Raw genomic sequence first — 24,426 nt, forward strand, 5'->3', positions numbered from 1 at the left:
ATAATAAATAAATCAATCATTCATTCAACCTACATGATTAACTTTTCATTTCTCATTTAAATTTGTCCAAATTAAAATTTTACAAGTTTTTTTTTTTTTTAAAAAAAATATCTTTCAACTAAATATTAGAATTTATTATTATTTTATTATTATCTTTTTTATATTATTTTTTAATGGTAAAATATATTATATTATTTTATTATACTGTATATCTATAAAATATTAATTTACTTTAATATGCAAAAATCAAATAAAAAATTTATTAGTGGCCACGGAAGAGTATTATTTTTTTACCAAATATCACATCAAATATTATTTAATTGAATATATAACTAAAAAATCAATTTAAAATCAAAACCAAACAAACCTTAATTTATTTTTTTAATTATTTTAAAAACAACAAAAAGAAATTTTCCAAAAACACAGCAACCGCATATGATATGTTCTTCTGGTATTTTTTTTGCAAATTCTGATTTTTATTATGTATTAGTGTTTGGACTTGAGATTTTGTATAAAAAAATATATATATTTTTTTTAATTATGCCATGAAATTGTATAGTAAACATATAAATAATAGAGTCATAATATATTATGTGATTCAATAAAAATTCGTGGTTCTATTCTTTTAAGGTTAATTTGATCTCATATTATATATATATATATAAATATATTTAAAAAATAGTAAATAACCACTTATTTTTAATTTAATATATAATAGTAAAAAAAAATCACGTCAAATACGTACCATTTCAACTTTAATTTGTAGTGTGATCAAATTTTAAATCCAAATTCTAATTTAAAAGAAACATAGGTGTAGTACATGTACGTCCACTTTCAACCCATTAATGCTTTTAAGCCCACATTTTAATGGGCCAACATTTATGTATTGGGCCAATAGGTGTTCTTAGGCCCATTGGGCTTAAACCATATATTACTTAGATCTTACCATGCCTAAATTATACTAGTAAAAAGGTTTGACTCTTGTAATGTGTTTGTGTGTTTGCTTGGGAGTTTGGATTTCGAGTTGGGATTTGAATAGTAAAAATTTTGAATTTGAATAGTTGTATGATGTGATGTTTTGAATGTAAAATTGATTTTTAGTATAATATAAAAAATGAAAAATAGGTGTTTGATTTGATATTTTTGGGAGAAAAAATTGAATGAATAGTATAAGTCCAATCCAATCTCCCAAACAAACTAAGAGTTTTATTTATATTTTTTGTTTAAATAATATTTTAATGTAATATTTTGTGAAAAATAATATTTTATTAAAAGTTATACGAAGTGAATAATATTGATTTCATATTAAAATCGTAAAGGAAAAATAAAAAATAAAAATTAATGATATAGTAAATAAAAATAAATATTTAATTTAATAATACAAAATAATTTTTTTAATAAATAGTATCACAAAATTCAGACCTCACCCAATTTCAAACTTTGCCAAATAGTTAGGCTTAGAGACAAACAATACATACCTTAGGACTCGGTCATTTTCTTACCTAATAACATTTGCAAGAATCCCACAATATTGATATCGATATTGCTTTCATCCTATCTATACAACACGTGCTATTATTTGAAAATATATATTTTATGTCATTTTTTTTTATATGTTGATCGAGTCAAATCAGCACCGATCAAAATGGTTCAGAACGAAACTCATTTTTAGGCAAAAACTCGAATCGACACCCTACGATCATATCAAAAAGCTTCGACAAAGGCACTTCTATAATTTCAAAAAAAAAAAAATCGAGTCGAATTTTCATGTTGTTCAAGAGATCGCTAAACAACCCGCAACAAAGCCCGACTCAACAAAAGCAAAATGCAAACTTAACCGATCGACAACAATAAGAAAGCGCACATTTTACTTTAACACCGAAAGAAACCCAGCAATCAATATTCGATAACTATGTCCGAAATTCTTAATCTAGTGTAAGAATACGACAACGATGGTCGAATCAATTAGCAACCGTAGAAGTCGACGGTCCAGCCTCACATACCTGTGTAGCTGCCGCCGCCGGCGTCAAACCCGACGGGCTGTTCAATGTATGCGTCTGACTCCCGCTGCCGTTCCGGATGTCATCGAGCATCCTCGCCACTTCAGCCATTTTCGGTCGCTGCTCCGGCATCCTCGACACGCAGCTCAGCCCGATCTGCAGCATCGCCACCATTTCCTCCTCGATGTTGGCGTACCGCAGCAGCTCGACGTCGAAAACTTCGCCCGTCCATTCCTCACGCACGACGGATTGCACCCACCGCACGAGATGGACGAGCTCAACTTCGCCGTTTCCCGATGACGTCTGGACGGGGGACTTCCCCGTTAGAAGCTCGAGTAGGACGACTCCGAAGCTGTAGACGTCCGATGCCTGCGACGCTTTTCGGGTGTCTGTCACCTCCGGCGCTCGGTATCCTGGCACTCGCGTCGCTTGCGAGGACGTTGTGCTCATCAACGTTGCTAGACCCAGATCGGATACGCACGCGGATAATTGCGCATTGATGAATATGTTCGACGCTTTTATGTTTCCGTGAACGAGTTTCTTGCCGCCTTGAGCGTGGATATGAGCTATTCCCCGCGCCGCTCCCATCGCAACTTTTATCCGTGTTTCCCAGTCGAAAGGAATTCGGTTTTCGCCTCGTTTAGCTGCAAAAGTTGTTGCACGAATAAAAGTAGACAAAACGATAATCGCTATAGCACTATTCAGCTAAGTATCTTATCAAATACTCACTCCGTCTGCCAACTTTATTCTCATATTACTTTTTCGCCCCTCCTTCAAATTTACCTTATTACTAAATCTCATACTATTTTTGTCCGTCCAACCCATATGTCACTCTCTTGTTTTAAAAGAGTATTACATATTTTAATCATATTTTAAAAATTTAAATTTGTAACTTTTAAAATTTTAATTATACCAATTACTTATCATAATTATTTTTAATAATATATTTTTAATTATTTATTAATTATATCTCTCCTAAATTTGTCTTATCTACAGTAACTATGAACTATGAGGGAACACTATATTTGAAAAAGTAAGTCAATATTTAATTATTACTCTTCATTCAACACTTAATTACAATAAATATCGTTAACTTTATATCGTTCTTTTTAATTACTAATTTTTGTGGACAGAGTACTAATTTTTTACTATTTTTTTTTTTCAAAACTCAAACTTCCTGTCTAAAGGGAACATAAACATAACTCGCATATTCAAATGTATAGAAGTTTCGACGTACCGTGGAGCAATGCGGACAAGCTTCCGTTATGATAATAATCGTAAACCATAAGTTTTTCGTCCTTGGAATAGTAATAAGCTCTCAACGGAGCGACGTTATCGTGTCTAATATTCCCGACGGTCTCCATCTGCTGATCGAAATCCTTCCTCCCGACGACGACCTCCCGCAATCTCTTCACCGCAACGGTCGTAGCGTCTTCCAACGCCGCCTTATATGTAGTCCCAAACGTGCCCTTCCCGAGCACCTCCGCAGAAGCCCTCAACAAGTCCTCGAGATCGAATGCAAGATTACACCCTTCGAAAAACGTTAGCCTCCCGTTCCCGTTCCCGTTCTGCCGATCGGAAGCCTTCCCTTTCGTCGACTTTTCCTTCTTACCGTTCGTCGCCGCGCCGTCTCGACCCTTTCTCTTCCTATTGGCGCAAATCAACAACAATGCAATCGAAATAAACGCCACCGTGCAACTACCAATTACGACGCCAAGAATCGCGGATTCACTAAACTTCGAATGTTTTCTACCCACGGTTACGGTAGGAGACGTAACCGGAGGCGGCGACGACGACGAATTCGAAAACGAAACATTGTTGCCCGAAAAGACGGACCGCGGAAATCTCATAAGGGACGGCGGAACGGTCCCGGAGAAATTGTTGTTCGAAAGATCCAAAACTTGCAAACTCGGGATGTCGAAATCGGGAATCTCTCCGGAAAGCGAATTCTTCGAAAGATCAAGAAATGTCAGCTGAGTCAAATTCCCGATCAACGGCGAAACGCTCCCATTAAAACCGTTATTCGACAAATTCAGCACCGAGAGATTTCGCCAATTCGAAAAGTCCAACGGCAGGGGACCCTGAAATCGATTCGATTCGAGATAAAGTCCCGTCAAATTCGCGAGATTCAAAAGGTCCATAGGAAAAGGACCCGTAAAGCCATTGGATCTCAAGCTCAAGATCTGCAATCCCGACAATCGACTAATCGTATTCGGCGGCATTCTTCCCCGGAACCCGACTCCGGGCAATCTAACGGCTATAATTTTCGAATGATCATGATTGCAAGTCACTCCTGTCCATTGATCACAAGCTGAAGATCTAAAATCCCAATTCAAATTCCTCGAATGATTAACGTAGCTGATGAATTCGAGCAATGCCTGTTTATCCTCAACAGGCTCACTGATCACTCCCAACGCTAAAATGACAATACAGATTATCCTTAACATCGACATTTTCGATTTCTTAAAATGTTAATACCTCAAACAATGAAGCTTCCATGGCGAATCCCTGTAAACGATGCAAAATAATCTAAACATTGAAGAAAAGAAAGAGGTATAGGTGCAGCAATTATTGTTCTATGTCAAATTTGTTCGAATATTGTAAACAAGGTTAGGTGAACTACCGAATTTAATACCCAATCTTCGATTAAAGTAGAGAAAATTTTTAAACAAATGCAGCCATGGTTGAATAGCTAAGATCTAAGAGTGTTGCAATAATTAGGGTTTTTTTTATTGAAGAAAAATTTGCCCCAAATTTATGGGGTTCCTTGCTGCATTCGACAAATTTTTGCATTAAATCGACAAATAGAGCTGAAAATTGGAGAAATTCGCTCACCGGAGACGCGATTCCGGCGGAAATGCGGCGGTTTGCAGCTGCCGGCGTGGAAATTTCCCCCAAAATAATTACAGAGAGCTGAAAGGTAGAGGAGATTCTTAGCTTGCGGGAGGGGAAATATGATTTGGGGAAAAAAAACGTGAAGGGGCAGAGAGGGAGTAAATGATTCGAAGTGGTTAGAGGGGGTGTGTATGTATCGATTGTATGTATATTTTAGTGGCGCGGGAAGAGGGGGAAATCCACGTGCTGTGGCGTAGAGATTACAGCTGAGGGAGATTCAATTTCATAGGGTGAGTGATTCTGCTCAGAATTAGAGAAATTGATTTTGGGGGTGTGGGAAGGAAGTGGTGGGCTGGGTTTGACTGTCAAGCCACGTTAATGGCAATAGTTATGGCGGATTTTGGAAGTTGCCGGTGCCGGGAGTTTGGGTCCGGGAGGAATTTGCGCCGTTAGATGTTTTTGATGGGACGGATCTTTGGTTTGGGACTTGTGGAGCCGGAAGCTGTTGAGAATATACTAAAAATTGCAGAGGGATTGGAGGAAATGATTACTTATTTTTCTATTATTGTCATTATAAACTTCTTTTGAAAGCGGTGGAAATGTGTTTATTACTTATTATTTTTATTATTTATTGAAATTAGGAGTTTGTTATATTGTTATTTGAAATTAGATATTGAATTAAATTTTTATTTAAATATACTTTGATATAATTTTTTTTTTTTTCCCTAAAAGTTTCACTAACTCCTTTTAGTTAGAGTATATACTGAATCAGAGTAATTAATTAATCTAATCTATACGCTAGTTACTTTTGACATTTATCTATTTGGTTAGAGTATGAGGTGTAGGCATTGACTTTTTACTTGAAATAATTAGTATTTATTATTATAATTTTGGTAAATTACTTTAATTACAATTTACATAAATGACACATGACCAAAGCACTTAGCTGGAATGATATGTTTTTATTTATTTATTGTTTTTATATATTGGATTTTGTTGACTAAGTCTCTTTAATATTTCACTCCTTGGGTACAAATTTTATAAAAAAATTTAATAATTGATATTATTTGTAAAAAAAATAAGAATATTTTTATGACATCTGGATAAAAAAATAAAATAAATAACATAGATTTGAATAACGGATAACACATTAATTTAGAATCGAAAAAATTGTATAAAAGTTAAATATGATTTTATAAAATTGCGCAAAATTTCTCTATAATTTCATAAACTAGGCATTTAATCCATTTGGTCGTCCTTATTTAATATTATTTGACCTACCCGTACTCAAAATATCAAAGAGTTTCAAAATATCTATTTTTAAATCGCTAAAATACAAATATATTTATTTATATTAGTAAAGAAACTAATCAAATTCTAAATATACAATTGTATACAAACATTTTCTCAATAATATAGTAACAAAATAGGTGTCTATTTGTATTTTATAGTTGCTTTTATTGTTTCAAAATAATAAAATAACTGTAATAATAATTTGTGATAATTTTGTATTTTAAAACTAGTTTACTCTTATGATTTGTAAAATTATTATTAGAAGGATGTTCATATAAATTTGTCGATGTATGTTACAGTGGAATTCATATTAAAAAAATAAATATTTTTTATTTAAACAATAACAAAATATATACTTATCATGTACACAAAAAGAGTATTGATTTCAATATAAAATTACAAAACACAAATATTATATTTAGTGATATTTTTCTATTTAAAATAGTATGACTATTTATTTAAAGTTGTCTTAGATTTTTTATGATTTATATATATCCAAAAAAATTTAAAAAAATATGAAATAAAATATGTACTTATTTTTTATTTTTTATATTATACTAAAAATTTTTATATCAATATTTATTTGTAACGTACTACAAAACAACTATTCTAATATATTTTAAATTTTATATTAACAATTCAATTCGGTTCAATTTAAAATATTTGTAAAATAATTTTAATTATGTGATATTATAGTTATTTTTTTATATATTTATTTTTAAATTCAGTTCGATTTAGATTTTTTTGCAAATATTGCCAAAATTTTGAGTATTTTTTTAGTTCAATTTGAATACTAAATATCTAAATATTTACAAATAACCAAAAAAAAACCCCTTGCTTTTTGCTATACATAAATTTTCAAAATTCTCAAAATTTTCAAAATTCTTAATACAAAAATATGCTTAATTTTTACCTGACTATAATACTAGTCCATAAATATAGCGTTAATTTTTATCTCAGCTGTACCAATTGAAGGGAACTGGCCAAGAGGCGCAAATTGATTGGGCCACGTGTCCAATCAACCCGCGATATATCGTCACCACTCATTATTGAAGAGCAAAAAAACGACAAGATAAAATCACTAACAAAATATATTAAAATACTGTATATAAAAAATAGATAGTTTAAGCTTCTGAAATACTTAGCTTCAAAATATCGCGAGAAGTCAGACGAGTCTATGCGCTCCACAGATCCGAAGAGCCTTGGAGCTTCTCAGCTGAGTAAGGATTTCTTCTTCGTCTTCGTCGTATCTGTATTTCGTCAATCTCGCTGCTTCTCGTATCCCTTTCTTATTGATTTTTCCAGAGAAAATGAAAAAACAGTTGCCTGCTGAAAATTATAATGATATTTTTGGTTATATTCGTAGATTCGATGCAATTGCAGAGTATCAAATGTTCGGGAAGAAGTAGAGATTGACTATTTTGTGTGTAGGTGTGTTCGTGTATGTTTGAGGAAATTGAAAGAATTTGTAACTGTTGAAGAATTCTGCAGCAGTAAAATTAAATGATAATTTGAGATTACAACTCACCTTTTACTGAATCTCCTCCTGTTCATTGGAATTCCGATCGGTGTGTTGTTCTGGCAATGTAGAGCTGGAATTAACCGAAGATTTTGAGTAATAATTCACTTTTAACTGAATCTGAAGTTGAATGAAAAAGATGTTGAGTAAGAATGCACCTGTTACTGCCTCTTCGTAAATCCGGTTTGTGTTTCCACCAATGTATGTGTTGGTAGAATTCTCACTCGATCTGGAACTGATTTATTTGGCGAAATTTCCTTCTCCGATACGATTATGTAATTCCTGTAGAAGAATTCCATTGATGAAAATGAAATTGAATTCGTTTGCTGAAATTAACCGAAGATTTTGAGTAATAATTCACTTTTAACTGAATCTAAAATTACGAAGATTTTGAGTAAGAATTCACCTGTTATTGCATCTCACGTTCTTGGGAGATCCGGTTTGTAGAATTGTCATTCGATCTGGAAGTTTATTCTTCCTTCTCTGTAATGATTATGTACAAAATTTCCATTCATGAAATTGAAATTGAATTCGTGTGTGCAGTGAAGTACTATCCTGTAAGATAGGCAGCGAATGTTCTTCACCATGGTTAGAGAGAAAGACGTTTGCTGGGAATATGCAGAGAGATTAGAAGGCAACAAAGTGAGATGCAAATTTTGTGACAGAATCCTCAATGGCGGAATCAGCAGATTAAAGCATCACCTGTCCAGGCTTCCCAGCAAAGGAGTGAATCCCTGCACCAAAGTAAGGGACGACGTGACGGAACGAGTACGGGAAATCATCGCGACAAAAGACGACGTTAAGGAGACATTACTTATAAAGAGGCAAAAAGTTCCTCACCAGGCGAAATCCGTAAGCTCCAACGGGAAGGCGCCGCCGATCATAGTCGAGTCGATTCCTAAGGTGTTTTCCTCCATCACATCTTTGACATCTTCCCCCGGAAATGACGAGATTGGGGAGCGGAGCGTCGCGCTTTTCTTCTTCGAGAACAATTTGGATTTCCGCGTAGCACGGTCTTCATCCTACAGGCAAATGCTCGACGCGGTTAGAAAGTGCGGCAACGGATTCTTACCGCCGTCTGCTGATTCTCTGAAGACGACATGGCTGGAAAGGATCAAGTCCGAAGTGAACTCACAGTCGAAAGAAGCCGAGAGGGAGTGGGCATTGACGGGCTGCACCGTTGTCGCAGAAAAATGGACGGATAACAAATCGAGGGCTCTGATAAATTTCCTCGTTTCGTCCCCGACGAGATCGTTCTTCCACAGATCAGTCGACGTCTCTCTGTACTACAAGAACACGAAGTACTTATCCGACCTGTTCGATTCCGTAGTTCAAGATCTTGGCCAAGAGAACGTCGTGCAAATCATCATGGACGACAACCTCAACTGCCCGGCGTTGGCGAACCATATTCAGCAGAATTACGGGCCTGTCTTCGTCACCCCTTGCGCGGCGCGGTGTATGAACGCGATCCTCGACGATTTCTGCAGGGTAGATTGGATCAACAGGTGTATATTACAGGCACAGGCTATTACAAAGTATGTATACAACAATTCACCTGTGCTGGATGCGATGAAGAAGGCTACTGCAGGGCAGGACATCATAAGGAGTGGCATTACAAAGCCTGTTTCTAACTTCCTTACACTTCAATCTATGCTGAGGCAGAAATCCAGGCTGAAGCATATGTTCGGGAGCCCCGAGTATTCAATCGTTGCCAACAAGACTCAGATCGCGACCTGCGTCGCCATTCTCGAAGACAACGGATTCTGGCACGCTGTAGAGGAATGCGTGGCGGTGTCCGAGCCGTTTCTGAAAGTGATGAGAGAAGTGTCGGGAGGGCGGCCTGCAGTCGGGTTTGTTTACGAAATGATGACGCGCGCGAAAGAGTCGATAAGGACTTACTACATCATGGACGAGATCAAATGCAAGACGTTCCTCGACATTGTGGATACCAAGTGGAAGAACAGCCTCCATTCTCCGCTCCATTCGGCCGCGGCTTTTCTCAACCCGAGCATTCAGTACAATCCGGAGATCAAGTTCCTCGGGTCGATTAAGGAAGAGTTCTACCGCGTTCTTGAGAAGCTTCTTCCAACGCCCGAGCTCAGACGCGATATCACGAGCCAAATCCTTCTGTTCACACGGGGGAGTGGAATGTTCGGGTGTAACCTTGCGAAAGAGGCGATCGACACTGTTTCTCCCGGTAAGTGTACTCTCGATCACACCTGCAAACATAAAACTTTCGGTCGACATAAAAAAAAAAAAAAAAGTATTACCGTATACACGTGTAGGTATTTGGTGGGAACAATTTGGCGATGCTGCGCCGACGTTGCAACGAGTGGCGATCCAAATACTCAGCCAAGTGTGCAGCAGCAGCTTCACAACTGAGAAACAATGGAGCGCGTTACAACAGATCCATTCGGAGAAACACAATAGGATCGATAAGGAAATGTTGAATGACTTACTTTACGTTAACTACAATCTCAGACTCGAGCGATCCCTGAAGATGAACGGTTCAGAAATCGACCCCCTACAGCTGGACGACATAGACATGAGTTCGGAGTGGGTCGAGGAGACCGAAACGCAGCCACCAGTACAGTGGCTGGACCGGTTCGGATCTGCTCTCGAAGGAGGAGATCTTAATGTACGGCAGTTCAATGCCGCTATTTTTGGTGCAGGCGATCATCTCTTTAACTTGTAGAGAGTTCTAGAGATGTCGACAGATTCGTGATGTGTACAGTTTTCATTCGCCAGTGAACTATAAATATCGAATACAATATACGGCACCGATGAATTCTCCTGTTCCCCAAATTTGACATTCTAATAACAAACTCGATTCAACATGTAATCTCCTAAAATTAACAAATGAATAAAGGCGAAGAAGTACATAGAAAACTCAACGAGAATGCACGCTAATTTGAGCGAGGAAATATTTGATAGTGAGTATTATACATAACATCGTATATACAACTAGCGAGGGGCATAACTAAGATCGAAGATCGTATGCAAGGAATGGCAACAGACAGGAAAAAAATGACATTCCTTGGCGTACATCCTCATACCCCAATCAAATATTCATAGACTACACAAAAAACTTAATACGACATAATTTTCAATAATACCGTTTTTCTTTTTCTTTTTTTTTTTTTATGCAGTGTTGAGAAAATGCGCCAACGCCTTGTCCGTGTCGTTGTCATACATGAGCAAGGCTTCTGCAACGTTGTTCGATGAGAAACCCATTTCCCGTAAAAGAGAATATCCGTTGGCAAATTCCTTAACCTGAAAACAGATAGAGCGATTCTTTACTTGTTTATATAGCGATATATCGATTCTGCAAATTGTTAAAGAATATACACAATCATCATAACATATGCATATTCCCAACATCATCGCAATACTGTAGCAAGTTACGAGCGAACCACTTGCTCACTACCCTTTTTTTCTCTCTATTACTGCATCTATGCGAAACGTAATAGTTGCTTGTTTAGTGATATCCCATGCTCACATGTTAGAGAATATATATACAAGCACTCTAAAATACAATATATTTGTGATAATTTAAAACATTAATGACAAACAACCCCTGTCACTACCGTTTGTTTTCTTTTTGTTACTACATATAAATGTTATGATGTGGTTTAGATAGTTGGATACAAAATGCACGTTGCCAATAGTATCGAGATATATAACAAGTTGCAGTCGAACCACCCCTCTCGCTACCCTTTGTTTTATTCTTTCAATTGCATATAAACGCAACACGATTGTGGTTTATATAGGATTTGTTTCATTCTTGCCCCAAAATACACTGTCCCCTCTTAGATCACATCACATCAAAATACTGTTTATATCAAAATTCAAATAAAAAACTTAGGGAATACTCAATTCTGCAAATTGTCAGAGAATATATATACACTCACCCTAAAATACAATATGCACATTCCCAATAGTTTTGAGATAATATAACAACTTATAGAAGAACGACCCTTTTTTTTAATTACAGAATTGTAAGATTGATAAGAAAGTTCAGCGGGTGAAGAGCAAGGCAAGACAAATTATTCTACCACATCCTTCTTCCTCCATTTATAATTAGCAGAAGAATTGTATATCAATATGAAGTTTAAAACCGACGATGCAAACAGAGTGCAAGATATATTACCTTAGTGGGATTGTCTCCATAGTTAGCAACTGCAAGTGGCACAGCCTCACTATTTAAACCAGCTGCAATGAATTTACTAGCTACCGGATCAGTTCTCGGACCCTGCATTCGATAAACAGTTTCAAGAAACATCAAGCATCAATCCACAAACAGAAGAAGATGTTAGTCTAGCAATGATTCCATTGAATTGAGGGGATGCTTGAATCATATATCCAAGCGAAAATCAAAATTAGAATTGATTATGAGATTTTTTAGATATTTGGCTTGTGATTTAAATTATATTCCTATTATTTGAATTAGATTGTTATTAATTAATTCTATCCAAGTGTATATCATACCTATATATATAGGCCCCTAATTTCATTATTACATATATGCAACTCTGAAATTCTACAAAATGTAATATAGTACTCTCTCCGATCGCCTCTAAGGGTTACATTTACCTTTTGCATAATTGTATTTAATATTAAAAATATTCTTATATTTGTATATATATAAATTTTTTTTGTACAAATGTCATTATAGTAGCATTATAACACACTAATAAAATATTTTTTCTATTTTTCCTTTATTTGTACTGCGTTTTGATATAATAATTAATATTCAAATATCAATGCGAAAAAGTAAAAGTAAAGTAAATATGATCCTTAGAGCAGGTCGGAAGTATTATTAGAGTCATGTTTCTCCAAATACATCCAACTTGAAAGCTAATGTTTCCGACCCTAATCTTGTTGAAATTGCCACTTCTAAATCTAACTTCAATCCTACTTCAAGTCTATGGAGTTTTCGTCATTAATAATATGTAAAAATTACATTAACCAGGAATTGCTGATCAAAGGTAGTGTTAGTGTAGAGGTTAGAATGAAGAAATCATTACGTACGCGTGAAGCTGCTTTCGGAGGAACAATTTCGATCCCAATCCTGCTCCAGTTAGGGCTTTCCTTCACTGCCTCGACCAAAACATTCCTCTCGAAATCGAAATCGAACCGGAAATTACTTCTCGGAATCTCTCCTAGTTCCGGCAACAGAGGAGGCTACAGAATCAACCACAATTTTGAATCAGGTGAGCACCAATAGAAATCCCAAGAACACATCCAGCAATTTCAATCGAATTAATAAAACAGAAACGCATACCGGCGGCGTAATACGGTGTTCCGGCTTCACAGTAACCCTAATTCCCAATCCAGCTGCGATTATCAAACAAAAAATACATAACATGATATCAAACAACAGGACGCACTCAAACACATGCGAGAACAGTTAGGGGAGTAGAGGCATACAGTTGGGAGGAGGAGGCGGATGGCGGTGGAGATTAGGGTTCCGAGGCGTGGCGGTGCCGCCTATGTCAGGGTACAGCGAGTGCGCTTGACGGAAGTCGGAGTTCGGTCGCCGGCCGGGCAACGGTGCGGCGGATTCATACGACGATCCAGTTCGTCTTCTGAAATCATATTCCATATCATCAATCACCCTGCTCGATCGCAACAACAAATTGTGATTCGGATTGAAAATCAAACAATGATCGTAGCACTGAATTACAGACAATATGTAAAATCTTATGGAAGAAGAAAGACGGGTGAAGAAGGATAGAGCGATTCTAAGCAACGAAGTAGAATTTTCGTGTACGTAAAGTCTCAACTATCAATGAAGCCCAACAAAGGGAAAAACAAGAAAAAATAATAAGGAAGGCCCACGTATTGATCTGTTTATGCATTTTTATTATAGGTTTTTTTTTTTTTTTCTGAAAAATTTAATATTATTTATTACTATTAAAAAAAATTAAAAAAATACAACATTAAGTACATATTTTGTCTTACAAGAAATTAAATTAAATATTTTATTTTTTACTATTTATAAAAAATTTCAAAATTTCATGTTTTTGTTTAAAGTTATATTTTGCATGTTTGTTACTTTTTTATTTGAACATTTATTTTGTTTGATATTTTTATTTAGAAAATGTAAAATTAAATTTCTAAATAATGGAACTATGAATTTGCTTTAGGAGTTTTTTTGAAAGCTTCCAATCACTTATGTTTAGATTCCAATTTTGTAAATTATGCACTATTTAGATATTTTCGAAAATATTAAATTAATTTATTTTTTAACAAAAAACATTAAATCAAATACTAAATTTTAATTGTTTTTTAAATCTATTAAAAATATCGTCTAAACAAAATTATAAATTTGTAAATAAATATATGGAATGATATTTTTCCTTGAATAATGAATTTATTATAAGTATTATTTTGGAATTATATGGTAAAATTCAATTTTGATCAAATAGTATATTGGAAATTTTAATACTTTAAACAGTATAAATTATTTGTTGAAGACCGAATGTGAGTGGATTAAACTATAGTATTAAATATGAAAATTGAGTTAAAAAGAAATCCTCAAGAAGTATTTAAATGCTGGACCGAACGTAGATGAACCCATTAACATTGTCTAGTGAGAAAACGGCCGTGTTGGTGAATCGCATAGCCCGTGTTCCGATATCACAACGTCGCGTTAACAAAAGTTTCCTAATTGAGGAGCTCCAACTAGTTCGTGTATAGAAAGAACCTGGAGCATAAGCCAACTAAAATCTAACTCAAATTCGATTTAATAAAGTAAACCTCAATTCGACTCGATTTATTCATATAAATCAAATCAAGTTAGACTTGTTAAACACAAAACTCGTTTCGACTCGATCCATTCAGAGTCGAGCCAAGAACGATACAATTCTAGGCAAATTCAAGAGGGAATAGTAAAGCGAACTAAAGATAAAAATGTGGTTAGATTCAATTTTTAGAAACTACGGGAGTAAACGTTTGAATGATCGATCTACCTTCACCTCGCTCGAATTTCTTCCTATGATTTCGCTTCTACGTGCAACATCATAATTCTCTATAACATACTCTCTCGTATGTGTGTGTAAATGTATAAAAAGTGTCGAGCGGGTGACGGTGAAAAGAATACCTGCCTCTTGAAATAAACTCGCCCATATGTGCAATGGATCTGTTAGCATTGTCAAGAAACTCGGGTTCCTTACAGTCTCCCCGGCGCAAGCCCTCAACGAGAAGATCATACGCCCGAACATATAGCACCTAAAACAAATCACAGTGTCTTTGATTTATGTGATATTTTATGATAGAAAAAATATACAGTGTATATTTTTTTTTATAAAATATTGTTGTCTTGTATCTGACCATTTTATTATTTTAGGACTTTAACTGTACTCTGTCTGAAAATAGTCTCGCAAGTAAAAAAATTTTTGCTAAAATAGTCCACCTCCGACGTGTCACTGACGTGACGATGACATGTCATCTGCGTCAGCGCCACATCAACAATGGCGGACCAACATGGTGAATAATCAGACGCCGAATGATCATTTTTACAAAAAAAAAAAAATACTTTTAAAGTCCTAAAATGATAGAATTAGAAAATGAACTAAAAAAATAGTACTATTTTTTTTAAAACGTGAAATCCAAATAATAAAAATTTGAGAAATTAACCGAAAAGAAACACACCCAGTATGATTTGGTGGGGCGGGGTGGAGTGGATAGGGGGGGTGGGGGGAGGGGGTACCTGAGGACCAAGATGAGCAGCAAAACTTCCTCTCATCGACATGGTTGACATCTGCCCCGATAAACCATGAGCCAACGCTGACATCGTCGTGGGCATATACGCGAAGAATGGATCTATTAAAAGCGAGTCAAAAGTCAGACGGATGGATGTGAATGAGGTAGTAGAAAGTCGAAAGTCGCACCTGTTGATCGATACGAACTTCGCCAGAGCCTGCGATATGACGAATATCTCGCCTGAAGCATGGCGGAAGTAACTGTTTTGCGGAAAACATCGACTGTCAATGCATAACATCGATGGAATAAAGAGGCTATTCTTAGGAAGATTCGATGTGCTTACTTTTTACCGTCCCCGAATTTCCACCATTCTGGTTCGTACCATTTCTGACCCCTGCCAAGATACAAAGCTTAATACTAACTTCATAATAAACGATATATTTTAAACTCGTTGCGTCGTTAGCGTTTGGCCAGACTCACTTTTCGGAGAAAACTTCGCCTGATTTCATGCACCCGATGTATGCGCGTGGTTTGTTGAAATGAGCACTCAGAATATTGCTCAAACCATCTGAAAAGAATAGATAGACATATATATATATGTACGTCATTTGGTATTTCGTGTTGTAATAAATTAAAGAGCTGTAAAATAATAATCAACCGTGAAAAATAAATCTCGGGAAACCATAATCTTTGCACCTACCAACATTTAAATATACATCGTCGTTGACTTTTGCAAAGTAGTCTGAATCCCAAAATTCTGCGGCATGGGCGAAGAATAGTTTCGTCTTTTTTGGTAGTTCTTCGGGAGCCTCTACATGGTCTTCCTGACAGGGAATATAGTTGCAAGAAAAATTTTCAAATATAGTGTTATAAGAATACCGAAGAAACTGCAAACAATGAATTTTCATGACCCAGAATCAAGAACCTCTATGGCGAGATAGTGAAGATAATGAACTTACAAGAATAAAAAGATCATGAGTTTGCCTGTTTTCATTATCGATGCTCCGATCAAAGCTGTCTCCCCGATTAGGACTGCAACATTTACATAATATTTATTAAGCAAAAAATTAAAACAATCTGCTATGACTAAGAAACTAGCGTGAGATAGATGCGAATTATACCTTCTGCCAATTACAAAACGAATGACGATACCCTTCTGTTCCTCCAGCTTAGTCAAAGTTTTACCTGTACGTACTCGAAACAGATAGGAAAAACGGGCCCAACTTCATCGACAGATTCAAGGAGGACTATCAAAAAGTCGTAAAAATGTGACTGTCCTTTACAATGAAAACTAACAATTTACCAGTTCCCATCCATGCTTTCCGTATGGCATCTCTGTGGCTTTTACGATCAAACCCTGTGAATATTCCTATCACTACAAGTGGACGTCGTTTAGAATTTTTATTGTACTCGGATAAAAGCTTTGATTGAAAACCCTCTTGCCGTGCAGCTGCAAGTTCCATCTCTAATTCTGATAGTTTCTTTAACCGTTCCCTAATATGCATGGAATTCAATAGATATTGGACGGTGAAAAATAAGTAACAAAAATACTGCCTTGTGCAAAAAGAAAAAAAAAAGAAGAAAAGTTGGCATCACCTGCAATCTATGATTTTCCACGACTCATCTACTGTCATCACGGATTTTCCCTAACCATTAAAAGATAAAAGAAAATAAGTCATGACGATGGCAACGGGTTATAATTACCTATGAGCATACAAAATATAACAAAACCATTGACAGATAATGCAATATGAAACTATTGCATTTCCGGATTCTCCCCTAAGTTTGAACAAAAATATTAACACGTCCCTTTCGATGCAGGAGGCCCGATGCAACATTCAAAAGTCTATTAACAAAAAGGGTGCAAATTATTTTCATGATCAATGACAAAACAAGAAGTCTTCAGAAGAAATTTCGAAATAGTTCTAAGAAACTCTTTCATTTAAACTCTTAACAACTCACCTGTTTTGATATTCGATTCATTAACAACAGAATAGAGAAACGAAATCTGCCATAATGTTATGTTTTTTTTTTTTTTAAATTTAGTTACTTATTCGACAATCTACACATAGAGCTTACATGCCAATGTAACGAAAAGCTACAACTTTCCTCGTATATTTCAGGCAAAAAGTGAAAGAAAACTGACGTAACTTCTTCAACTTATAAAATACATTTTCAGTAATTCAATGAACAAAAATTACAAAATGCTTACGGATATAAAGATATAAACATTATTCAACAACTTTGCAACTTGCATCAGAAATGGTAAAACACCATCGATTTATCTTCCATGCCAGCCAAATAATTGAAGAAATTTTCCAAAAAGCAAAGTTAAAACAGAATAAGATAAAAATCTCAATAAAGGCATAAAAAAGGATCGGCGGTTTACATTACATTATCTGGGAATGAACAAAAATCTTCAAGAATCAAATATATAGTTACCTGGCCGGTTATTCGGTCGAGCTCCTTAACTAAGTAAACCCTGTTCTCTGCATCCTGCCACAATCTGCATCCCAAATTCAACATATCATATTCAAACTTCTAATCTCCTTCTCCATTTTCAATTTGATAGATTCTCTATTCTTTTTCTTCCAAATTATGGAAGGACAAACACAAACACAAACACAAACACAATCAAATTCAAGATAGTTTAAGCTTTGAAACTTATCCAAAATGACCTTTTTTTGCTTAAACCAAATTAGATATATAATATCACAAAATCTGATTTCAAAATCCTTATTCACGCCATTCTCATTTTCCAAATTTGTGAAATCTGAAAACACGTTGCCGAATGAGAATTCACCAAGTGTGATGGTTAGTTAGCCGAAATCCAGCTCCAGAAATCAATCTTCAACGAGGATTTCGTGTCTTAAACAATTTACTAAACAATAATCATAAGCACAAACACAAACGTATATATATAAACCTCAGAAATTCAACTGAAACAAATAAAGAAAATTCCGAGAACCAAATTTACAAAAACTGCGCAAAAAAACGGATACGGAAACTAACCGTCCGGCGACGTATAGCGAAGCAAAAGTCGCGAACATGGAAAACATCAGAGTTGAAATTCGGGACCGAATCGCCAGTCCAGTGAATCGCGCACTCGATCCCTTGCTCTGCATTTGCTTTAATTCTTAAAAAAATTCCCTCGCCGATTCGAATTCTTCCGATCCGAACAAATAACCAAATCAAAACTTCCCGCAAAAAAAATCAAGTACGAGCAATTTCAAGAGATCAACACCAATCAACTTCTATACTGATTCGAACGCTCAAATTCGAAAAATTGAAATGCAGCAATAGCCAATTCCCGATCGTGAAGGTAAAGTAAACGAGTAAATGGATTTTAGTGCGCAAACAGAAAAGGAAATTCCTGAACGTCCACGGTTCCATGAATTTTAACTTCTTCCAGGAGACTGCCCATTTCCGTCATTGCTGCAGAGCTTCAAGTTTCGGTACTCACAGTCACAGATTTTCTATGGGCCGAACGGCCCAATTAAATGAAAGCCCATAATACTTAAAACGAAGGGTGATGTTTTTTTAAAATATTAACACATAGTACATATTTATTATTTTTATATTTTTTACACAATTTTTCATATTTCATATAAAACAATTACCCTTAAAATTATTTTACAAAACAAAGACACTCTTACATGTTTTGATTTTAATTTGAAAGTGTAATATATATTCATTTTCTTTTGAAGCTATTCTTCTGTATTAAGAACAACTTATGCTTTTGTTTAAATTTGGATATAATATTTTGATACTCTATTTGTCTTAATACAATACATTTATTTACTATTTTTTTTGTCTTTATTTTCATAAATAAATATATCACAATAAAATTATCCATATTTTTTCATTTCTATTACTCCCTTCGTCTCAAAACTATAATCTGGGTTGTGTTTAACGATTTAAGGAATATTGATATTATATTGACAATGGCTAAAAAGTAACTTTTTTGCCCTTAGGAGTGTATTATTGTAAAAAGTAGTGACAATTGTGTAACAATAATGAAAAAGTAATTGTAGTTTTATAGTGATATAGTTATTTATGGAAATGAGACTATTGTTTTGGGACCTACAAAAATGGTAAACAAGACTATTATATTGGGACGGAGGGAGTATATAATTGCCACTACTTTTTACACTAATACACTCACAAGGGAAAAAAAGTTTTTACTTATACTTTTTACCAATTACCAATATAATATTAATATTCCTTGAATCTCGTTTCCAACCCAATTAAGACTCTAGTTTTGGAACGGAAAAAGTATAATATTTTATAAACTAAAATAATATATTTTTGTTGAAAAACAAATATATTAAATAGTACTTACTCCGTCTCAAATACTCTTTGTAATTTTTTAATTTTTTTTCTATTTTAAATACTATGTAATATTTCTAAATAAAAAATAATTAATTATACTTAACTACTACACTAAATTTTATCTTGTCACATCATCCAAATAAAAATAAATAAATATACACATATCACTTCCATCAAATCACATCATTCCTAAATTATGGTATTGAATGCTACTTAATTTATTTATTTTTTTTCGTCAAAATTAAATATTGTATCATATTTGAGACGAAAATAGAATAATTTTGGATTTACAACTCAAATCAAACATACTTTTGATATTCAATTTAGTTGTATTTGATTGTTGATCTACTTTGAAATTCAATTATATTTTAAATTATAATTGATTACAATGTGTATTTTTTTTATTTTTTTATGACGTAGAAATCCGCTGCTACTCGAAAGTGCTCACTGGGTAAACCGATTACAGTGTATATTTATTTGCTTTTTTGGGGGGTTGGTTTATGTATTTATGTTTAAATATTAAATAATAATAATAATAACACGATAAAGTATATAAAAAGAAAAAACATCATGAAATTCAATGTGCTGATGATCATTTCAAGCCAATAGTAAACTTTTTGCGGTCCATGGCAACCACTACAAAGCGAGTGCATGTGAAAATTACTATAGTACCCCTCACTCTATAAAGGAGAAACCGACAACTGAAAGGATCGAAGCAAAAATCAGAATAAAGCAAGCAATGTGGCGGAGAAAAATCAAATAAATCTATGTCGCTTTGTGCACTCAAAATCGACATAAAATTTGATATATTTTATTACTCTTTCATCTCAATTCAAAATACTATTTTTATTATTTTTGTCATATTTGAAATGATCTCTTTTATATTTTAGAATAAATTATCATATACTAATATTAAAACATATTTTAAAATTTTATTTAAATTATAAATATACCATTACACACGATTACTTTATATATAAAATTAAAATATAAAAAATTCATAAGCATTTTCACTAACCAATAAAATATTAATATTATTTTTTAATTTACTATAAAATTTCAAACAACCCCATTAAAATGAGACGGAGAAAGTATTTTATAAAAAATTAAATTTTGTGTCCAACTACTGACACAAATTCAAAATATAAATAGGTGTCTTTTTTCTATGAAGTTTTGTAAAATTTTATTTTGAGTTTGTATTAAAACAATACATAATAAAATATTTTATAAAAAAAACACTACAATATATACTTATATTTTTTTCGATAAATACAAAATTCAAATAGTAAAAATTTGACACGTGAGATAAAGAAACACACATGTTATTTGGTTTGATACATATATTAAAAAAAATAATATTATAATATTTTTTCGCTCAAATTTAATGTAATTGTTGTGATGCAAACTCAAATTTCACGTTGAATGTTTTTTTAAAAATCTATATTTTACAAGTTTCACATAAATTCCCCTAGTATTAGATATTTTTTAGGAAGTTCAAAAGTAAATCCGTACATGTTCAACCCAAATAAGTAAGATAATTTAATATTTTTTTTAGAGTAAAAATAAAATGAATATTTTTGTGAATTTTTTGGATATTTTGGTATTTAATATAATTATTTTAACTGCTATAAGATATGAGAAATTGTAAAAAATTAGTATAAAAATAATATCTCGTGTATTTTTATTAATTTTTATTGTTATGTGTATGTATATTATATTTTATATTATGCTAACATTGCTAGTTATTATATTTATGTTATGTTAATATAATTTATATCCTCCTTTTTTCATATATTTATTATATTTATGTTATGTTAACATAATTTATATACTCCTTTCATCCTATGTCAAAGGGCTGAGTTTGTAACAAATTAATATATAATAGTACTATATTTTATAGTTAATGTAAGTGCGTAAGATTTTAATATTTTTGTCATTTGACTTTATGTATAAATTAATTGTATGTGTCTATTTTAGATAAAAGTTAAAGGTATTTTGATATTAGTGTATGCTTACTTTATTAAAATAGAAAATGAATGTTTTTGAGTGGAATAAACAAAAATAATAAAAATAATACTTAAGTTGGAACGAGGGGAGTATTATTTATCTTTTTTACTGCATATTTTTTATTTATTTTTATATTATGTGATGTTAATATTGGCTCCGTTCACCCAACGTTTTCAGATAAATTGATTTTTTATATGAGATACTGGAAATTGTATAGAAAAAAGATAAAATATAGTATTGTTTTAAGTTGAATATTTTGACTTTTGTAATGAGTATTTGATTTTTATTTTTTTTTTACTTTGACTTTTATAAAATATATTATATTTTGTACTTCCTCCACACCCTGCAATATTTCATTTTTAGTATGTCCCAAACATTTTATCTCTATCCCACACTTTATTCTCTCACACCATCCAAATAAAAAAAAATAAAATATATATTTTTCTCTTCATTATATTACTTCATTTCTAAATTATCCTATTTAATATTCTACCTACCTAAAAATTCGTGAAAAAACAAATATTGAACTTTGTGACCGAAGAAGTATTATTTATTATTGGTTTTTTGGGAATTGCATTGCTCTGAACAAAGCTATTGTAGTCTCCTTCCGACCCACAACAATTGACTCAATTCACTAGTAATACAATATTTAAAATAATAATATTTAATTAGTTAATAATAAGAATTTATAATAATAATTTTTTTTATATTTATAATGAATAATATTGGTAATTTAAAATAAATTTAATATATTTCCTCCGTCCCATAACAAAGTATCTATTTTTTTATTTTAGTCCGTCTCATAACAAAGTATCTTTTTTTTAGTAACTGTATTATCTACATAACATTGCAAATACCCTTGCAACTACACTTGCCCAAACGGTTCAAACCGCCGGTTACGATTTGTCAAAATATCAAATCAAAATCGAACATTCCAAATGACGATTTCGGTTATTGATTGACGGTTTCAATTACAGTTTAAACAGTCGGTTTATATATACTCATTTTTAATATTTTTCTTTTTTATTTTCTATTTTTCTAAAAATTTGAATTTTATTTTAAAAAAATATTAAGTCTCATTTTAATTTTATTTAAATATATTTATTATTTATTTATTATATAAAAATCATATATATATATAAATAATTAATTAAAATTTTAAAAATATAAAAATAATTAAAATAATAAATATAGCAAATAATTAAATTATAAAAATATTGTAATAGATAATAAAATAATTTAAAGTATATATAATTATATAATAAAAAATTATAAAATATAAAATATAAATAAAAAAATATTAATAGTATTATTATTTTTAATATTATTAATAATTATTTATATTTATTAGTATTATTATTATTATTATATTTTAAATTTTAATTATAAATATAATGATATTATTATAAAATACGTACAATTTAAACCTGATGGTTAATCAGCATCACATCCACACTCCAGCCGCAGCCGCGCCTGAGCCTCCACAAACAGGTTCTCCCTCTTCCTTCCTTCTTCAGTTATTCCTCAGTTCCTCTCATTTCTTTCCTTTTTTCTTCCAACCTCGGTCCTCTCCTCCTTTCCTCTTCTTCTTCTTTTTCTGTGCGAATGCCTGCCCTTGCCATGGTGAGATAAAAAAAAAAAAAAAAAAAAAAAGCTAAACCGCCGGTTTGTGGTTTGAGAATATAAAGACGGTTTCGGTTTCGGTTCGAACCGTAACCGCCGGTTCATAAACCGTCGAACCGGGGGTTCGAACCGACGGTTCGAAACCGAATGGGCAAGTATGTTTACAGCTTCTGAAAGTTTGAGAGATTTTCTCTCGATACAAAATTTCAATCAGTTTTCCTCTGAAATTCTGTGAAGCATTTCTGCATCGGAAGTCGATTTCAAGGATGAAGGGGCGAGGCAAGAGCAGGCACAATCAGCAACCAGTGGTAATATATATTTTCAACGTCTGTTTCCTGGCAGAAGAATTGGAAACAGGAATAGTTTTGCAATCTGGTGATATGTGTTTTCAACATATGTTTCCATTTTGTGCGCGCGCGTTTGTTTGGTTTAGGGTTTTTGTTGCAGTTTAGTTTCGATTTTTTTATGGAAATCTGTAGAAATATCTTAGGAGTTGTTTGGTTCAAGGATTTGACTGGAGGGATTACATGGGATTTGGATTTAAAATCCTATGAAATTCATGTCTGGTTAAGAAAAAGAATGTGAAATTTAAAATAATAGGATTTGGAAAAATGGTCTAAAATCCTATAAATAAGGGATTTTTTTTTGTAACGGAATATCCCTATTATTTTTAAATCTTATTCTTGAAATTTTAATTTTTACATTTATATCCTCTTATAAAAAAAAAAACTAATAGTATTATATTTATATAAAAAATTAAATAATTTTAACATTAATTATTATTTGAATTATATACTTAATTAAATTTATATTATTTTTTATTGTACAATATTTTTTAAATAAATTAATAAATTTATTTTTAAATTATTATTTATTATAAATTTTATTTGAATTATAAAATTATAGGGACGATCATAAATCGGGTTCAGTCGGAACTGATATTCATCCCAAATATATATTGTTAAATCTGAGATTCAAATTTGATCCGATTATACTATCTGACCGAGACTATACCCGGTAAGACTTGATGGATCCGAAAAATCTATTTTTTTTACAATTCTAAAATTTTAATTTAAAATTACACATGTACCGGATCCAATGTATATTAAA

At 32.9% G+C, this 24,426-nt stretch overlaps 4 protein-coding genes and 1 long non-coding RNA gene across 6 annotated transcripts; 1 reads left to right on the forward strand and 4 right to left on the reverse strand.

The window, feature by feature from the left end:
• Positions 1-1,726: 1,726 nt before the first annotated feature.
• On the reverse strand, positions 1,727-5,372 carry LOC127256155 (probable inactive receptor kinase At4g23740). Its single transcript, XM_051282004.1, has 3 exons — positions 4,836-5,372; positions 3,238-4,508; positions 1,727-2,644 (listed from the first exon to the last, which is right to left on the reverse strand). The coding sequence occupies exons 2-3, from the start codon at positions 4,451-4,453 to the stop codon at positions 1,962-1,964; spliced, it is 1,899 nt and encodes a 632-aa protein (XP_051137961.1). The 5' UTR covers positions 4,454-4,508; positions 4,836-5,372; the 3' UTR covers positions 1,727-1,961.
• A 1,866-nt stretch (positions 5,373-7,238) lies between these two features.
• LOC127256154 (uncharacterized) lies at positions 7,239-10,470 on the forward strand. 2 transcript variants are annotated; one of them, XM_051282003.1, is made up of 3 exons: positions 7,239-7,348; positions 8,191-9,844; positions 9,933-10,470. In XM_051282003.1, exons 2-3 carry the CDS (start codon positions 8,221-8,223, stop codon positions 10,340-10,342), a joined length of 2,034 nt encoding a protein of 677 aa, XP_051137960.1. In that variant the 5' UTR covers positions 7,239-7,348; positions 8,191-8,220; the 3' UTR covers positions 10,343-10,470. The 2 variants fall into 2 exon arrangements, with proteins under 2 accessions (XP_051137960.1, XP_051137959.1); XM_051282002.1 differs by lacking the exon at positions 7,239-7,348 and having other exon boundaries at positions 8,129-9,844.
• LOC127256157 (uncharacterized) lies at positions 7,316-8,631 on the reverse strand. The gene is made up of 6 exons (XR_007839773.1): positions 8,488-8,631; positions 8,232-8,381; positions 8,054-8,130; positions 7,806-7,929; positions 7,657-7,720; positions 7,316-7,454 (listed from the first exon to the last, which is right to left on the reverse strand). It is a non-coding gene; the product is annotated as an uncharacterized LOC127256157 (long non-coding RNA).
• A 295-nt stretch (positions 10,471-10,765) lies between the features above and the next one.
• Positions 10,766-13,426, reverse strand: LOC127256156 (uncharacterized). Its single transcript, XM_051282006.1, has 5 exons — positions 13,078-13,426; positions 12,932-12,984; positions 12,679-12,831; positions 11,798-11,899; positions 10,766-10,920 (listed from the first exon to the last, which is right to left on the reverse strand). The coding sequence occupies exons 1-5, from the start codon at positions 13,250-13,252 to the stop codon at positions 10,789-10,791; spliced, it is 615 nt and encodes a 204-aa protein (XP_051137963.1). The 5' UTR covers positions 13,253-13,426; the 3' UTR covers positions 10,766-10,788.
• A 1,125-nt stretch (positions 13,427-14,551) lies between these two features.
• On the reverse strand, positions 14,552-18,776 carry LOC127256086 (hydroxyproline O-galactosyltransferase HPGT1-like). Its single transcript, XM_051281918.1, has 12 exons — positions 18,367-18,776; positions 17,797-17,860; positions 16,951-17,000; positions 16,658-16,848; positions 16,476-16,539; positions 16,314-16,386; positions 16,055-16,178; positions 15,835-15,922; positions 15,698-15,748; positions 15,543-15,614; positions 15,362-15,474; positions 14,552-14,880 (listed from the first exon to the last, which is right to left on the reverse strand). Exons 1-12 carry the CDS (start codon positions 18,477-18,479, stop codon positions 14,858-14,860), a joined length of 1,026 nt encoding a protein of 341 aa, XP_051137875.1. The 5' UTR covers positions 18,480-18,776; the 3' UTR covers positions 14,552-14,857.
• Between the last annotated feature and the right edge of the window lie 5,650 nt (positions 18,777-24,426).

This window comes from Andrographis paniculata, unplaced genomic scaffold (genome assembly GCF_009805555.1).
Source record: "Andrographis paniculata isolate CXL003 unplaced genomic scaffold, ASM980555v1 Contig55END, whole genome shotgun sequence".
Classification (NCBI taxonomy): domain Eukaryota; kingdom Viridiplantae; phylum Streptophyta; class Magnoliopsida; order Lamiales; family Acanthaceae; genus Andrographis; species Andrographis paniculata.

What these genes read in the sequence shown, in the direction of transcription:
- LOC127256155 (XM_051282004.1), bottom strand. Translation starts at nt 4,453, where the DNA reads ATGTCGATGTTAAGGATAATCTGTATTGTCATTTTAGCGTTGGGAGTG. An exon ending in CTTGTCCGCATTGCTCCACG is followed by an intron (nt 2,645 to 3,237) that starts GTACGTCGAAAC and finishes CAACTTTTGCAG; the next exon opens with CTAAACGAGGCGAAAACCGA.
- LOC127256154 (XM_051282003.1), top strand. Translation starts at nt 8,221, where the DNA reads ATGTTCTTCACCATGGTTAGAGAGAAAGACGTTTGCTGGGAATATGCA. An exon ending in GATCGACACTGTTTCTCCCG is followed by an intron (nt 9,845 to 9,932) that starts GTAAGTGTACTC and finishes ATACACGTGTAG; the next exon opens with GTATTTGGTGGGAACAATTT.
- LOC127256156 (XM_051282006.1), bottom strand. Translation starts at nt 13,252, where the DNA reads ATGGAATATGATTTCAGAAGACGAACTGGATCGTCGTATGAATCCGCC. An exon ending in AACACCGTATTACGCCGCCG is followed by an intron (nt 12,832 to 12,931) that starts GTATGCGTTTCT and finishes TTGATTCTGTAG; the next exon opens with CCTCCTCTGTTGCCGGAACT. An exon ending in CTCCGAAAGCAGCTTCACGC is followed by an intron (nt 11,900 to 12,678) that starts GTACGTAATGAT and finishes TATCGAATGCAG; the next exon opens with GGTCCGAGAACTGATCCGGT.
- LOC127256086 (XM_051281918.1), bottom strand. Translation starts at nt 18,479, where the DNA reads ATGCAGAGCAAGGGATCGAGTGCGCGATTCACTGGACTGGCGATTCGG. An exon ending in AAATTCGGGGACGGTAAAAA is followed by an intron (nt 15,615 to 15,697) that starts GTAAGCACATCG and finishes TCCGCAAAACAG; the next exon opens with TTACTTCCGCCATGCTTCAG. An exon ending in AAGTTCGTATCGATCAACAG is followed by an intron (nt 15,475 to 15,542) that starts GTGCGACTTTCG and finishes CGCTTTTAATAG; the next exon opens with ATCCATTCTTCGCGTATATG.